Source organism: Narcine bancroftii, chromosome 6 (genome assembly GCF_036971445.1).
Source record: "Narcine bancroftii isolate sNarBan1 chromosome 6, sNarBan1.hap1, whole genome shotgun sequence".
NCBI classification, from domain to species: Eukaryota; Metazoa; Chordata; class Chondrichthyes; order Torpediniformes; family Narcinidae; genus Narcine; species Narcine bancroftii.
In genome coordinates, this window is record NC_091474.1 from 232,302,654 (window position 1) to 232,320,050 (window position 17,397).

The window sequence follows — 17,397 nt, forward strand, 5'->3', positions numbered from 1 at the left end:
TTCCCTTTGTAGAGCTGTGAAAAACAAGAGGACACGAGGGAAGAACAGGAAGGATCTTCGGAATTTGTTTTTCACTTCAAGGGATCTTGAAATACATAATGGTGGAGGCATGTACGCCCATAAGAACATATGAAATGGGAGCAGGAGTCGACCATCCGGCCCATCAAGCCTGCTCCGCCATTCTGATCTGATGATGGGCTCATCTCCACCTACCTGCCTTTTCCCCATATTCCTTAAATCCTTTATACTGCATAAAAATCTATCCAACCTGATCTTAAATATATTAACTGAGGTAAGCCCTTTGTACTAATTTGTGCCACAAATTCACTGACCTTGTTTTTAATACAACAGGCATTCAGATTAAGAAACCTTATACTCATTGTGCTTTTAAAATCTAACCTTTGTCTCTTTTGCCCTTGACTCTTCTCGTATTTTTCTCTTTTTATAATTTTTGCTTTACTTTATCCACACTCTTCTCTTTTACTATATCCATCCCTCTCTGATCCATTGAGCACACCCCTCTACTATTTAGTTTAAAGCCCTGTCCACAGTTCTAGTTATGTGATTCATTAGGATTCAGGCCCCATGATGGTTCAGATGGAGCTGGTCCCCTTTGAACATTTGCTTTCTTCCCCAATACTGGTGCCAATTTCCCAAGAATTGAAACCCACTTCTCCCACACCAATCTTTAAGCTCTCGAATCTTCTGGACCCTGTGCCAATTTGCTCGTAGTTCAGGTAGGAATCCAGAGAGTGCCACATTTTTGGTCCTGCTTTTTAATTTAGTCCCTAGGTCCTTAAATTCCCTCAGCTGAACATCTTTCCTGATTCTTCCTCCGTTGTTGGTACCCACATGGACCACGACAACCAGATCTTTCCCCTCCCACAGCAAATTCCTCTGCAGGTCAGCTTGTGGTGATGAGACCACCAGCCTACTGCAGGGGACGACCTCTGTACCTGCAGGAAGACCACCTGGCCGGATGTCAATCAACCGACTTGGTTATAAACCTGAGCCGGCCCCTCTTGGGCCAGTCACTCCTGGAGCCATCGAGACTGAAACTGGTGTACAGATTTTTAATGGATTAAAGCCTGCAGTGCAGTCTTTTCTATGTTTTTGTCTGCTTGCTGCACCACAGTGCACCACAATTTAATCCATTAAAATTTTAAAAGAGAGACGATGGAGAAGTTTCTAACTATCAGAAGTCTGAAATCAACTCTCAACATCCAGATGCCCTGGCACGCTTCGAGATCTGGAAGCACGCGATTGAGGTGATCGATCAGACGCAGGCCGAGGTGATCAACACGAACCAGAAGTGACTCATGGTACTCCGCACCAAGCTGGGCCACGAGCTTTCCTAGCCATCAGAGACGGCACGAACTATAAACCTCGGTGGCCATCCTGGAAAGCATGCACAGGGTGCTGCAACCACGTGAGACGGCAGATGCCCATCTGGGGTCTCTGTGTGAGTTAGCTCACCCGTCCCTAACTGGGGTGACCGAAGGGGAAGTGGAACGACTGCTCCGGGATGCCTGCATGTGAGGGCTATGATTGAGGGGCACCCGACGGAAGCTGCTGGAAGAGAACATTGCCTCACTCACCAGAACAATGGAGGTAGTCCGCTCCCAGGAAGCTGCGGCACATTATGCGGAAGTTTTCGATGCCTGACTCCCCCAACCCCCTGCCTGGCCGATGCAGGTGACCACCGCATAGGAGACGATTGCAGCCTCCAGGGCAGCTCGCCCCTGTAAGTACTGTAGGTCCTGGTGTGGGTCAGACAGGCACTCCCAAAAAAGGCTGTCCAGTGAGGAACTTGCATTGCTCCCGATGTGGTAAGAAAGGCCACCTTGCTAAGGTGCGCTGCGGCTCTCTGTGACCAGCTGGGCGCCCTCCCAAATGCCGCCACGTGCAAGGACCGGGTGACGCCATTACTTGTCTCACCACTCCGCCCTCACCGCCGATGTCACTTCTGGCCCAGCCACTGGCCAACACCGCTACAGTGTGCTCTCCCCAGGCTCTGCCATCTTCTTCCGGATGACTTTCACCCGCACCTAAGATGTCACTCCTGCCCACACGGATGATGTCATCTCTGGCTTCACTGCTGATCGGGTGATCCAACCGCACTGACGCCACATGCGTCCACAGGGCACCGCCATCTTGGATCAGCTGGCCCCTGAGTGCCGCAAAGCGCGCACCACATTGACGGGATGACATGGTCAACGTGGGTGTATACCCAATCGCCCACCCGATGCACCCCACGCCTTGGACGGAAGCCACTGACCGTTACTCACCACATCCATCAGGGAGCAACAACTCGGATCCTGAGATGGTCCTAGTGTCCACCACCTTAAGAAGGGACATTCCCATGGACTTGGGCACTCAATGATTGACATCGCTGTCAATGGGAAGGTAACAAAATGCCTGTTTGATACAGGTAGTACTGATAGCTTCGTGTATCCAAACGTAGCCTGGACACGAAAGCTCAAAATCTATCCCATCAACATTTCCATAGCCTTCACTGACCAGGACCGCTCCATCACGGCCCTCGGGCGCTGCTCAGTAGACCTGACAGTGGGTGGGGAAACATACCGAGGGTTCAGGCTCCTTGTAATGCCCCAGCTCTGTGCTTCAGTCATCTAAGGGCTGGACTTCCTGTGCCACCTCCAAAGTCTCACCCTCACTTTCGGCGGGCCCCTCCTCCCACTCACACTCCACAGAACACAGCCCAGCGACTGCCCATTATCCACCTGCGGCCTCTCCACACTACAGGTACCTCCCTCCATCCCTCTTCAACTACCTGATGGCAGTCTGCAAGCCCATAGCTGCCAAGAGAAAGAGCTATTGCACGGCCAACAGGGTCTTCATCAAGGCAGAAGTGAGGTGGCTTCTGGCAGAAGGTATCATCGGCCCCAGCACCAACCCCTGGAGAGCCGAGGTCCTGGTGGTAAAAGGGGGGTAGCAAACCGAGGATGGTCATCAGTCAGACTATTAACCAGTACACACAGCTGGACACCTACCCCGTACCTTGATAGCCCACTATAAGGTCTTTTCGACAATTGATCGAAAGTCGGCCTACCACCACCTCCCTATCCATGCCTGCAATAAACCATATACCACTTTTGAGGCAGACGGGTGCCTCTACCAGTTCTACTGAGTTCCCTTTGGAGTCACTAAGCAGGAGATGCACCGCATGGTAGACAGGCACAACCTAAGAGTGACCTTTCCATACTTGGACAATGTCACCATCTGCAGCCAAGACCAGCAGGACCACAATGACAACCTGGAGACATTTCCCCGGACGTCCGAGGAGCTGACCCTCATGGACAACAAAGAGAAGTATGTGTTCAGCACCACCCACCTCGCCATCCTAGGGTACATTGTGCAACATGGTGTCAATGGTGCTGACCCAGAATGCAGCCATCCAATAATGGAGCTGTCCCTCCCCAACACATTCAAGGCCCTCCGCAGGTGCCTTGGGCTTTTCGCCTATTACTCCCAGTGGGTCCCCCATTTATCAGACAAGGTCCACCCACTGGCCCAAGCCACCACCTTTACCCTCACCCCTGAGGCGCAAGCAGCTTTTGCTCACATCAGGCAGGACATCACCAATGCCACAATGCCTACCGTGGATGAAGACACCCCATTCCAGGTGGAGTGCAATGCCTCTAATGGGGCCCTTGCGGCCACCCTCAACCAAGGACCCTCCACGGTTCAGAGCTCGGGCACTCCGCCATTGAAAATGAGGCCCAGGCAATCGTGGAAGAGGTCCGCCATTGGCACCACTACCCGGCAGGCAGGAGGTTCGCCCTCCTCACCGACCAATGCACAGTGGCTTTCATGATCAGTACCATCCACAATGGCAAGATCAAGAATGACAAGATCTTGCGCTGGAGAGTCAAGCTGGCCACATCAGCTACAACATGCAGTACAGACCGGGGCAAGTTCAATGACTCCCCCAATGCCCTGTCCCGGACCTGTGTTAATGTGCAGTCTGAACAGCTGCAGGCGCTGAACGACACCCTTTGCCACCTGGGTGTCTTGTGCCTGTATCACTTCATTAAGTGCTGGAAGTCTGGACCATGACCGAGTCATGCAGGCAAACTGCAGTTCTTCTGTCCACCACAGGCCCATAAAGTGAAGGCCACTCAGCCCTTCAAATGGCTCAGTATCGTCTTCAAGCGCCCCCTGCCTTCCGCGAACAAGAACGTCTACTTCTTCTCAGTTGTAGATTATTATTTCCGTTTTCCCTTCATTATCCCTTGCCTTGATACCTCCACAGCCACCCTTATCAAGGCGCTGATGCAGATCTTTACCATGTTTGGATACCCGCCATTCATCCACAGTGACTGGGGGGTCTGGCTTCATTAGTGAGGAACTGCGCCAGTACCTGGTAGCACAAGGTATTGCAATGAGTCACGCGACTAGCTACGGACTGAGGGGCAACAGGCAGGTGTAGGGCGAAAATGAGGTGATTTGGAAGGCAGTCCTCCTGGCCCTGAGGTCCAAAGGCTGGTCCATCGACTACTGGCAAGAGGCCCTCCCCGACGCACTCCACGCCATTAGGTCGCTCTTGTGCACAGGTACTAATCAGACACCTCACGAGCTCCTATTCTCGTTCCCCTCCCAACTTGGCTCACATCTCTGGGTCTGGTGCTCCTCCGCAAACACATTCGGGCCCACAAATCTAACCCACTGGTTGAGCAGGTGCTCCTCCTCCATTCCAACCAGAACTACGCCTACATCAGATACCCCAATGGCTGTGAGGTCACTGTTTTGTCCAGGGATCTGGCACCAGCAGGGGCCCCACCTCCCCAACATCACGAGTACCCAGTTTAACCTTCCCACCATGGGTACCCTTGGCCCACTCAGGATTCAGGAGCCGACCTCCTCTCTCCGCCTCACCAGAGGGCCCCACTCCTTGTGGATCAGACCCACCCAGCCACCCCCCCACCCCACACACAGAAACCACCCTACCCACACTGTCGTCCGCCCCGGCCACGCCGGACCACCTGAACTTGTAAATACCACCTGGCACCACTCCACACCACCCCCTTGACTTATTTTAAGAAAGGGGTGAATGTAGTAATATGACTACTCCAGGGGGTGACCTCTGTACGTGCATGAAGACCACCTAAGGGACTGATTCCACCTGGCCGGCTGTCAATCAGCCGACTGGAATGTAAACCTGAGCCAGCCCCTTCCTGGGCCAGTCACTCGTGGAGCCATTGGGACTGAAACTGGTGTAAAGACTTTTAATGGATTAAAGCTTGTAGTACCGCCTTTTCTGTGTTTTTGCGTCTGCTTACTGCACACAGTGCGCCACACAGATAAGATGTCCCAAACCCGGGCACCAAGCAGGCAACATAACCTTTGGGATGCTCTATCCCTGCAAAGGGGAACTTTGACTATTCCCCAACTATATGATCCCCGATTACCATAAACATTTCTCTTTCCCCCACCTCACAACATTTAAAGCTTCAGCAATTTCAATGCCAAAGAATAGAAGATCCTGGGAGAAGTACTGAAGAATGGGATTAGTATGGATAGGCGCTTCATGATCGACACAATGGGCTGAAGGGCAAATTCTTGTACTGTACAACTCCAAGGAGGTAATGTAACCCCCTGAATCAAAGAGATGCCAAAGAAGAAAAAGGACAGATTATCACATCTTACACAGCATTTTGGATTCCTGTCTCTACCATGCAACTTCCCCTAGCTTGAACCACTTGGACGTAAACATGGCAGGCTCCAACAGCATGACTGTTTATTTGACAGACAAATCTGGGTCGGAATGACCCAAGTTGCAAACCGTGGCCAGTTTTGACAAGAGACATGTTGTAAACAAAGCAGTTGGCCTCAGCATCTGAACTCCAGAGCTGTCTGTGTGGAATTCGCCCCATGCATGTTCTCCCTGTGACTGCATGGATTTTCCCCAGGGTCTCCAGCTTCTTCCCAAAGATGTGCTGGAGATTAGGTTGACTAGCCACTGGTCTCAGGGACTGGATTCATGGATAGGTGTGAGAATGGAGGCGGTGAAAGGAAATATAAGACTTCGATGGGGGGGGGGGGGGTGGGGGGGTGGGTGTGCGTCACAAAAGAGTTGAGGGAATTCAGAAGAGCAACTGTTTTGGAGTGAAAGCAGTGCGGTCTCACCATTTAATTCCAGGATCAGATCCTGAGACAGCGTTCAAGGTTATAACTATAAATGAACGAAGGTAACAGGGATGAAGTCAGAGAAGTTAACATAGAACATTACAGCACAGAAACAGGCCCACTGGCACATCTCGTCTGCTCCAAACTATTATTCTGCACTGTCCCACTGACCTGCACCCGGATCATATATACCCCCTATTCAAATTCTTCAATAAATGTCAACCTCAAGCCAGCGTCCACTACTTCAGCTGGCAGCTCATTTCACACTCTCACCACTCTCTGCGTGTTTTTTTTATTTTACAATGGGGCATTCAAATCTCCACATATTCATTCACCTTTAACTTGTATTTTGTACACATTAAAGCTATTTCCTTGTTCATGTTGGTAAAACAAATCACCATTTTTCTTTCCTCTCTTGCAGTTGCACTTTAAACATTCAAATTTCTACCTGTTCACTTAATTTGAAGATACAACAACTCCCTGCACCAGTACTATTCCACATTTCGTTTCTTTAACTGGAGTTGATACATTCTGCGGCAGAAGATAATCTGCTTGAAAGATACAGCAGGTTTTGCAGAAACTGTGAAGGGAAATGGGCAGTCGACGTTTTGAGTTGAGGCCCTGCATGTGTACTCAAAGAGTAGAGTGGAGATAGCCAGGATAAAGGGGTGAGGGGGAGTGATTAGGCAAGGGCTCGCAGCCAATCAATGGATTCAGTTGAGGAGGGCTTGATTGGCAGATGGAGCCAGGAAAGGGAGAGAAGAGTGGTGATAGCAACAGGCTGGGAGGTGAAGTGGAAGTAACAAAGGGGTGAGGATTATGGAATCTAATAAAGGAAAGCATGGAACCAAATAAAGGAGGGATGGTGGGTAGATGGAGGGGAATAGGACAGTCAGTGGGGGGAGTGTGTGGGTGATGAGGAGATGGAGTAGGGAGGGAGGTGAAATAAAATGGGTAACATGGGGCAGGGTGGGGCACGGGGTGGTTGGAAAGAGAATTGTGTGTGATAGAAGCTGGATTAGAAGGACAGAGAAAGGAACAGAGTTGGTGAAGGTTACCTGAAAATTGAGAATTCAGTGTTCATGCCATTGAGTTGTTGACTACCTGGACAGAATGTGAGCTGCTATTCTTCAAGTTTGTGTTTGGTCTCACCCTGGCAGATGAGGAGGCAGAGGGCAGACAGGCCAATGTGCAAATGGAAATGAGAATTGGAATGGTTTGCGACCAAGACAATGAATTCAATTGTTTCTTGTCATGTGCACCAAGATGGCAAGTCAACCCATCATTAATTCTGACGTTGCGCTAAGCAAGAGTGCAGACTAGAGTGTTGCAGAGAGAAAAAAAATCTCAGTTAAAACAGTGTAAGGACAATATCATTTTACCAATGAGAGGTCTGTTCAAGACTCTGATAACAGCAGGAAAGAAACAGTCCTTGTATTGGGAGGTTTGTACTTTCAAGTAAATGTATCTTCTGCCTGATGAAGGAGAGTATGACCAGGGTGGGAAGAGTTCTTGAAAAGGTTGGCTGCTTTCCTGAGGCAGCGGGAAGTACAGACAAAATTGGTGGCGAAGACGCAGTTTTGTGTGATGGCCTGAGCTGTGGTCATAACTCTGCAATTTCTTGGCGCCTTGGGTGTTGCAGTTCCTGATCCAAGCGGTGATGCATCCGGGCAGGATACTTCCTATGATTCATGCATAAAAGTTGGGAAGAGTCATTGGGAACATGCTGAGTTACCTTCTGAGAAGGTAGAGAGCCGCTGGTGCACTTTCTTGGCCGTAGCGTCAATATGATTGGTGCAGGACAGATTGTTGGCGAAAATTAAAAACTTGAAGCTCTACCTCAACACCATAGACTTCAACAGGGATGTGTGCTCCACCTGACTTCCTGAGGTCCATGACCAGCTTCTTCATGCTGCTGACATTGAGGGAGAGGTGATTGTCAAGACACCATGCCACTGGGCCTTCTTTCTCCTTCTTGTACTCCATCTCATGGTTTGAGATTTGGCTCATTGTAGAGATGACACCTGAGAACTTGTTTGTCACGTACAAGGTTAGATGACTTTTTCATCTACAAAGTAGTTATTAGGTATGGAGTAAGGGGCTGAGAACACAGCCTGCTGGGGCTTGGGATTATAATGATGGAGGTGTTGTCACCAATCCTCAATAACTGCACTCTGCAGAACAAATTGTTAACATCCCCCTTGCACATTCCATCACATGCTTAATATTATTGCTGACAAGCTGGTATCATTGACCAAACTCAAAGACATTCCTCAAGGTCTTGCATCTGAATCATTTCCTATGGACCAAAACAAGAGGTTCCAGCACAGGCTGAAGGTACACAAATAAGACAAGCCAAAACCAGGCCATTTGTCCCAGGTTTTCTCTTTCTGTCCCAGATTTCCATTGATTTAAATTATACAGGCAAGTCTGTGGAGATTTAACATGTCGTCAAATACCCTATCAAACTACTAGAGATGCACTGTGGAAAGTATACTGACTGTTTGCATCATGCCTGGTTAGGTCATGCAAGTGCCCAGGAATGCAGTTGAAGGTACCAAACATTGCCAGTCCAATTCAGGCTCTGACCTCCCATTTGACTGAAGGCATTAATGTGAGGTATTGCCTCAAGAAAGCAGCCAACTTCATTACACCGCAAAAGTTAAATAAATGGGACCCAACAGTATCTGATAGATGTTTTCGATGTAAAAAAGAAATGGGAACAACAATTCATGAAATCTGGACATGTGAGAGAGTAGAAAAATTTTGGGATGATTTCAATCAGATATTAAATAAAATAACAGAAAACAATATACCAAAGAATCCAGAGATCTTTCTCCTAAGTAACATAAAAAACAAAGAATTCGGAATTGATTTGGAGGATGCACAAAAAAGATTTGTTAAGATAGCCCTAGCCGTAGCAAAAAAATGTATTATGTCAACCTGGAAATTGGAAGATAATTTGAAAATACAACAATGGTATATAGAAATGATTAAATGTATTCCATTAGAAAAAATAACATATAGTTTAAGAAATAATATTGAAATATTCGAACAAGTATGGGAGCCTTACATTAAATACAATAGCGAAAACCTACCGGGAACAAACATTACCTAAGTTGATGGAAGGAGAAGGAAAGAAAAGAATGGACTCAGTAGAATTTCTGGTGTATTTTTGTTGAATGACAACATTGTCTGACTGGCTTAATGCAACCTAGATTGTATACCTAAAATGGATGAGAGGGGGTGGGTGGGGGGTGGCTTGGGAGGAGAAAAAGTCACTGTATATGTGTGAAAAAGAAAAAGTGTATATCATGGCTAATGTGATTTATGGTGTGAAAAATAAAACATTTAAAAAAAAAGAAAAGAAAAAAAAAAGAAAGCAGCCAACTTCACACAGGACCCCCATTACCATGGTCACAAATTCTTCTCACTGCTACCTTTGGTCAGAAGGTGAAGACCAGCACCTCTACGTTCATGAATAGTTTCTTACCAACAACTAGCAGGCTCTTGAACCTCTCCTTGTTACACTAATAATTTTAAATTTAGACATACAGCACGGCAACCGGCCATTTCGGCCCACGAGCTCATGCCGCCTAATTACACCCAATTGACTTACAACCTCCAGTACGTTTTTGAACGGTGGTAGGAAACCGGAGCACCCGGAGAAAACCCTTGCAGACACGGGGAGAATGTACAAACTCTTTACAGATAGCGTGGGATTCAAACCCTGGTCCCAGTCACTGGCGCTGTAACAGCATTGTGCTAACCGCGAGGCTAACTGCGTCACCCACATCTTCCACACCAGAAACTATCTACGTTATTGTAAAGCCACTTTCAATGTTGAATACGGGAACTGTGAACTTTTATTTTGTCTGTTGTATTTATTATATCTTTTTAATTTCATTTAAAGTATACTAGTTTAGTTATTTTTCGCAAACATAGCTGTCTGTAAAGAGTTTGTAAATTCTCCCCGAGTCTGCGTGGGTTTTCCACGGGGTCTCTGGCTTTCTCCCCCATTCAAAACATATTAGGGGTGTAGGTTAATTGGGTGTAAATTGGGCGGCACGGACTCGTGGGCTGAAATGGCCTGTTACTGTGCTGTATTTCTGAAAAAAAAACATGTTCGGCTGCAGCAAGTAAGAATTTTGGAGTATATGTACATTGCACAATGTAAAAGACAATAAACTCTTTATCATTAATTTCTCTTTAACATCATGTGCAATTGTATTTGGTCGCACCTTATCAAGAAGCTTATCAAATATACATCCTTAAAATTTCAACCCTTTATCTGTTCAGTATGTTCTACCGCGGTCAGCAATTTCGTCCAAATATAAAATTTGTCTACATCGATTGCAGTTCAATTATATGAGAACATATTTGGGCAAACCGCATTAACGCAAGAATTTGCATCACATTTGCTTTTTCACATTTATTACTCACCCGCATTAGAAGAAATTCAGGCTTCACAAAGTCCAACAAGTACTGAGTGTCTGGGGCTCGAAGCCAGTCTGCAATTGATCTATGCAACACAGGAGAGAGGATAGTTATTCCATGGTACGTACTGCAGAAGCAACATTTGTCAAAATCGTAAAGATTTACCAAGGGTGTTGGAAGTTCACAGAGCAGAAATTATCACTGTAACATAACAAAGATAAAATGTTGGAAATGTTCAGCAGATTTGAAGGGAGAAACTGAGTTCATGCTTCAGGTTAATATAGAAAGGTCATCCACACACAAAGGTAACTTTGTTTCTCTTTCCAGACACTGTTGATCACTGACCATTTCTATCATGTGATGATCTGTAACAATTTGCTGTAGGTCTTCCTCAAGACCTTGCGCAATTGTGCCCAGGCATTGTTGAAGATATCCAAGGCTCAGGCACCTTTATGAAAATGTCCAAGATTCACCAGCACTCAAGTGCAGCTTCTGCGCAAGTGATCACAGAAGGCTGCTCTACTGGTGCTGAACCTTACCACAACAGGGCGGCCTGGGGGGTGCATAGTTCCCTGAAAGTGGTAATGCAGGTAGACAGTGTAATGAAGGCAGTGGTGGACACACTTGCCGGTAAGGGCATCGAACAGAGGAGTTTGGGTGTCATGCTGCAATGGTACAAGAAGTTGGTGATACCACACTTTAAGGATGAGACTTTCTATTCTATCTGCTTTCTCTTAATTCCTCCGCCTCCACCCCAACTGCTCCAGGATGAGGCTTCCCATTCCAGGACATCTGGGATATCCTTCTTTTTTTTTTTTAAATATTTTTTTATTTTTCACACTATGAACCATATCAACCAAAATATGTACAAACGTTTCTCATTAAATTTACACTGTGGTCTTTTCTCCCCCTTTTTCCCCCTCTTTTCTACCCACCCCCCTCCAAAAACTATAAATATTCAACATGTACAGTACAATAAAACCATAAAACAATATCTTCACACAAAGGAAAATAAACAAGAAAAATGCGTCATCTATTTATTACACACTGAATCTAGTCATTTTGTCTTCTTATCATTTTCATTCTCATTTTAGGGGATGGAGGTCATAGGCAAGCTCTCTCTGATATGTTCCATGTATGGTTCCCTAATTTGTTCGAACATTGTGACTTTAATTTTTAAATTATATGTTATTTTTTTCCAATGGAATACATTTATTCATTTCCATGTACCATTCCTGTATACTCAGGCTCTCTTCCATTTCCCAAGTTGACATTATACATTTTTTTGCTATCGTTAAGGCTATCATAATGAATTTTTTTAATCCAATTTGAGGCCTAATTCTCTACTTCCTATTTTAACTTAAAAGAAATATCTCTGGTTTTTTTTGGTATGTTATTTTTTGTAATTTTAAAGGCAAAGGAGGAAAAACCCAACACCCAACCAATTTTCCCCTGCAACCGCTGCAACCGTGTCTGCCTGTCCCGCATCGGACTTGTCAGCCACAAACGAGCCTGCAGCTGACGTGGACATTTACCCCCTCCATAAATCTTCGTCCGCGAAGCCAAGCCAATGAAAGAAGAATTTAATTCTTCCCAAAACGTATTTACTTTCGTACATGCCCAAGTTGCATGTAATGTTGTTCCCATTTCCTTCTTACAGTGAAAACATCTATCTGATAATGTTGAATCACATTTTTAAAATTTTTGATAATATACCCTGTGTAACCAATTATACTGTATCATACATAACCTTGTTTTTATTGTATTCTTCATCGTTCCAGAACAGAACTTTTCCCATACTTCATTTTTTATCTTTATGTTTAGATCCTTTTCCCACTTCTGCTTAGGTTTATAGTTTATGTCATTTTCCTTATCTTGCAGCTTAATGTACATGTTGATTATAAATCTTTTAATTATCATTGTGTCTGTAATCACATATTCAAAGCTGCTTCCTTCTGGCCATCTCAAGCTGTTTCCAAATTTATCCTTTAAATAAGCTTTCAATTGATGATATGCAAACATTGTACCATGAGTTATTCCATATTTGTACTTCAACTGTTCAAATGTTAATAAATTATTTCCCAAAAACCAATTTTCTATTCTTTTGATTCCTTTTCTCTCCCATTCTCTAAAGGAAAGTTTGTCTATTGTAAAAGGGATTAGCGGATTTTGCATCAATAGTAATTTTGGTATTTGATAATTCTTTTTTTTCCTTTCTAAGTGAATCTTCTTCCATGTATTAAGTAAATGATACATTACTGGTGAGTTTTTATATTGCACCAGCTTTTCAACCCACTTATAAAGTATTTGTTCCGGTACCTTTTCCCCTATTTTATCCAGTTCTATCTTAGTCCAGTCTTGTTTTTCCCTTGTCTGGTAAAAATCTGATAAATACCTCAATTGTGCGGCTCTATAATAATTTCTTAAATTTAGTAACTGCAAACCACCTTGATTTTACCTCTCTGCTAATTTATCTAACGCTATCCTTGGATTCCTCCCTTTCCACAAGAATTTCCTTATTATTCTCTTTAGTTCCTTAAAGAATTTTTCTGTTAAAGGAATTGGTAACGTTTGAAATAAGTATTGTATCCTTGGGAACATGTTCATTTTAATGCAGTTTACCCTCCTTATCAACGTTAGCGATAATTCTTTCCAATGTTCTAAGTCTTCCTGCAATAACTTTATTAGTGGCTGATAATTTAGTTTGTACAAGTGGCTTAAGTTATTATCTAACCTGATCCCTAGGTATTGGATTGCTTGTGCTTGCCATTTATCTTTTACTGATACCTCTGGTTCTGTTAAGTATACTATGATGTCATCTGAAAATAAGCTGATTTTATACTCCTTCTCCTTTATTTTTATCCCTTCTATTTTATTTTCTATTCTTATTAGTTCTGCCAAAGGTTCTATTGCTAAGGCGATAAATGAGGGGGATAGTGGTCATCCCTATCTAGTTTTTAAAAATTTTTCACACTATGAACCATATTGACCAAAATACACATAAACATTTCCCTCTTGAATATACAGTGTCATTTTCTTCTCTTCCCCCCCTCCCTCCTTCCCACCCCCCTCCCCACCCACTCAATGTTCAACATATATGATACATTAAACCCATTAAACAATGTCATCACACAATGAAAATAAACAAGAAAATTGTGTCATCTACTTTTACACACTGGGTCAGTTCATTTCGTCTTCTTCTCATTCTGTCATTTTAGGTGGTGGAGGTCCGAGGTAGGATTTCTCTGTTGTATTCCATGTACAGTTCCCAAATTTGTTCGAATACTATGATGTTATTTCTTAAATTATATGTTATTTTTTCCAATGGAATACATTTATTAATTTCTATGTACCATTGCTGTACTCTCAGGCTCTCTTCTGATTTCCAGGTTGACATAATACATTTTTTTGCTTTAGCTAAAGCTATCATAATAAATCTTTTTTGTGTTCTATCCAAATTGAGGCCAAGTTCTTTACTTCTTATATTACTTAGAAGAAAGATCTCTGGATTTTTTGTATGTTGCTTTTTGTGATTTTATTTAATACCTGATTTAGATCTTCCCAAAACTTTTTCACTTTCTCACATGCCCAAATTGCATGTAATGTTGTTCGCGTTTCCTCCTTACAGCAAAAACATTTATCTGATACTGTTGGGTCCCATTTATTTAACTTTTGGGGCATGATATATAGTCTGTGTAACCAATTATATTGTATCATGCGTAACCTTGTGTTTATTGTATTTCTCATAGTTCCAGACCATAGCTTTTCCCATGTTTCATTCTTTATCTTTATGTTTAGATCTTGTTCCCACTTTTGTTTGGGTTTACAGCTTATTTCCTCGTTCTCTTTCTCTTGCAATTTGATGTACATGTTTGTTATAAATCTTTTAATTATCATTGTGTCTGTAATCACATATTCAAAACTGCTTCCTTCTGGTAACCTCAGCCTGCTTCCCAATTTGTCCTTCAAGTAGGTTTTCAGTTGGTGGTATGCAAACATTGTACTGTGAGTTATATTATATTTGCATTTCATTTGTTCAAAAGATAATAATTTATTTCCCGAAAAACAATTTTCTATTCTTTTGATCCCTTTTCTCTCCCATTCTCTAAAGGAAAGGTTATCTATTGCGAAGGGGATTAGTTGATTTTGCGTCAATATTAATTTTGGTAGAAAATAACACTGTGTATATTGAAGAGGGAAATGTTTGTGTGTATTTTGGTCAGTATGGTTCATAGTGTGAAAAATAAAAAATTTAAAAAAAAAATAAAAAATTAAAAAAAAAATATTATTTTGGTAGCTGATCATTTGTTTTTTTTCCTTTCGACATGAATCTTCTTCCAAATGTTGAGCAGATGGTGCAGTACTGGTGAATTCCTATGTTGCACCAGCTTTTCATCCCACTTATATAGTATATATTCATGTATATTCTCCCCTATTTTATCTAGTTCTAATCTGGTCCAATCTGGTTTTTCCCTTGTTTGATAAAAATCTGATAGGTATCTTAATTGTGCTGCTCTATAATAATTCTTAAAGTTTGGTAGTTGTAAGCCTCCTTGTTTGTACCATTCTGTTAATTTATCTAGTGCTATCCTCGGTTTCCCACCTTTCCATAAGAATTTCCTTATTATTTTCTTTAGCTCATTGAAGAATTTCTCTGTTAAGTGAACTGGTAACGATTGGAATAGGTATTGTATCCTTGGGAAGATATTCATTTTAATGCAATTTACCCTTCCTATCAGTGTTAGTGGTAAATCTTTCCAATGTTCTAAGTCATCTTGTAATTTCTTCATTAATGGCTGATAATTTAATTTGTATAGATGGCCTAGATTATTATCTAGTCTAGTACCTTGGTATCGAATTGCTTGTGTTTGCCATTTAAATGGTGATTCTTTCTTAAACTTTGTGAAATCCGCATTATTCAATGGCATCGGTTCACTTTTATTTGCGTTGATCTTATACCCCGATACTTCTCCATAGTCCTTCAATTTCTTATGTAATTCTTTTATTGATAATTCTGGTTCTGTTAAGTATACTATGACGTCATCTGCAAATAGACTGATTTTATATTCCTTCTCTTTTATTTTTATCCCCCTTATTTTATTTTCTGTTCTTATCAGTTCTGCCAATGGTTCAATAGCTAACGCGAACAGTGAGGGAGATAGTGCCTAGTTGACCTACTTAATTTAAATTGGCTTGATATATATCCATTTACTGTCACCTTCGCCAATGGTCCCTTATATAATGCTTTAATCCAATTAATATATTTCTCTGGTAGGTTGAACCTCTGTAGTACTTTGAATAAATAATTCCATTCTACTCTGTCAAAGGCTTTCTCTGCGTCTAAGGCAACCGCCACTGTTGGCGTCTTGTTTCCTTGTACTGCGTGGATTAAGTTAATGAACTTACAGATATTGTCCATTGTTCGTCTTTTCTTAATAAATCCAGTTTGATCTACTTTTACTATTTTTGGTACACAGTTAGCAAATCTGTTTGCTAATACTTTAGCTATTATCTTACAATCTGTGTTGAGTAGAGATATGGTCTATACGATGGTGGTATTAATGGATACTTACTTCCCTGTCTTTGGTATTACTGTAATTATTGCTGTCTTACATCAATCTGGCAAGTTTTGTGTTTCTTCAATCTGGTTCATTACTTTGAGGAGAGGAGGAATTAATAACTCTTTAAATGTTTTATAGAATTCTATTGGGAATCCATCCTCTCCTGGTGTTTTATTGTTTGGTAGTTTTTTTAATATCTCCTGTATTTCTTCTATTTCAAATGGTTTTATTAATCTGTTTTGCTCCTCTGTTTGCAATTTTGGTAGTTCAATTTTAGTTAGAATTTCATCTATTTTGTCTTCTTTCCTTTCGTTTTCAGTTTGATATAGTTGTTCGTAGAATTCCCAGAAGTTTTCGTTGATCTCCGTTGGGTTAAATGTAATTTGTTTGTCCTTTTTCCTTGATGCCAATACAGTTCTTTTAGCTTGTTCTGTTTTAAGTTGCCAGGCTAATATTTTATGTGTTTTTTTTCTCCCAGTTCGTAATACTTTTGCTTTGTTTTCATTATGTTCTTCTCCACCTTGTATGTTTGTAATGTTTCGTATTTAATTTTTTTGTCCGCCACTTCTCTCCTTTTCGTTATATCATCCCTTTTTACTAATTCCTTTTCTGTACTTACTATCTCCTTTTCCAACTGCTCTATTTCCCAATTGTAATCCTTTTTCATCTTAGTTACATAACTTATTATCTGCCCTCTAATGAAGGCTTTCATTGCGTCCCATAATGTAAATTTGTCTTTCACTGATCATGTGTTTATTTCAAAATATGTTTTAATTTGGCATTCAATAAACTCCCTAAATTCCTGTCTTTTAAGTAGCATGGAATTTAACCTCCATCTATATGAATCCCCCCAGAGGTCTGGAAGGCTGGCGGCAAAACTCTGCATGCCAAACTGCATGAGTTTTTCAAGCTTTGTTGGGACCAAGGAAAACTGCCTCAGGATCTTCGTGATGCCACCATCATCACCCTGTACAAAAACAAAGGCGAGAAATCAGACTGCTCAAACTACAGGGGAATCACGTTGCTCTCCATTGCAGGCAAAATCTTCACTAGGATTCTACTAAATAGAATAATACCTAGTATCGCCGAGAATATTCTCCCAGAATCACAGTGCGGCTTTCGCGCAAACAGAGGAACTACTGACATGGTCTTTGCCCTCAGACAGCTCCAAGAAAAGTGCAGAGAACAAAACAAAGGACTCTACATCACCTTTGTTGACCTCACCAAAGCCTTCGACACCGTGAGCAGG

The 17,397-nt window shown here is 42.7% G+C and overlaps 1 protein-coding gene across 1 annotated transcript in view; it reads right to left on the bottom strand.

The window, feature by feature from the left end:
* anapc1 (anaphase promoting complex subunit 1) overlaps positions 1-17,397 on the bottom strand; it is a 273,616-nt gene that overhangs the window by 76,020 nt on the left and 180,199 nt on the right. The window contains exon 33 of the mRNA XM_069887679.1: positions 10,594-10,672. Within this exon, the coding sequence (XP_069743780.1) occupies positions 10,594-10,672 (79 nt within the window). The remainder of the gene's footprint in view (positions 1-10,593; positions 10,673-17,397) is intronic.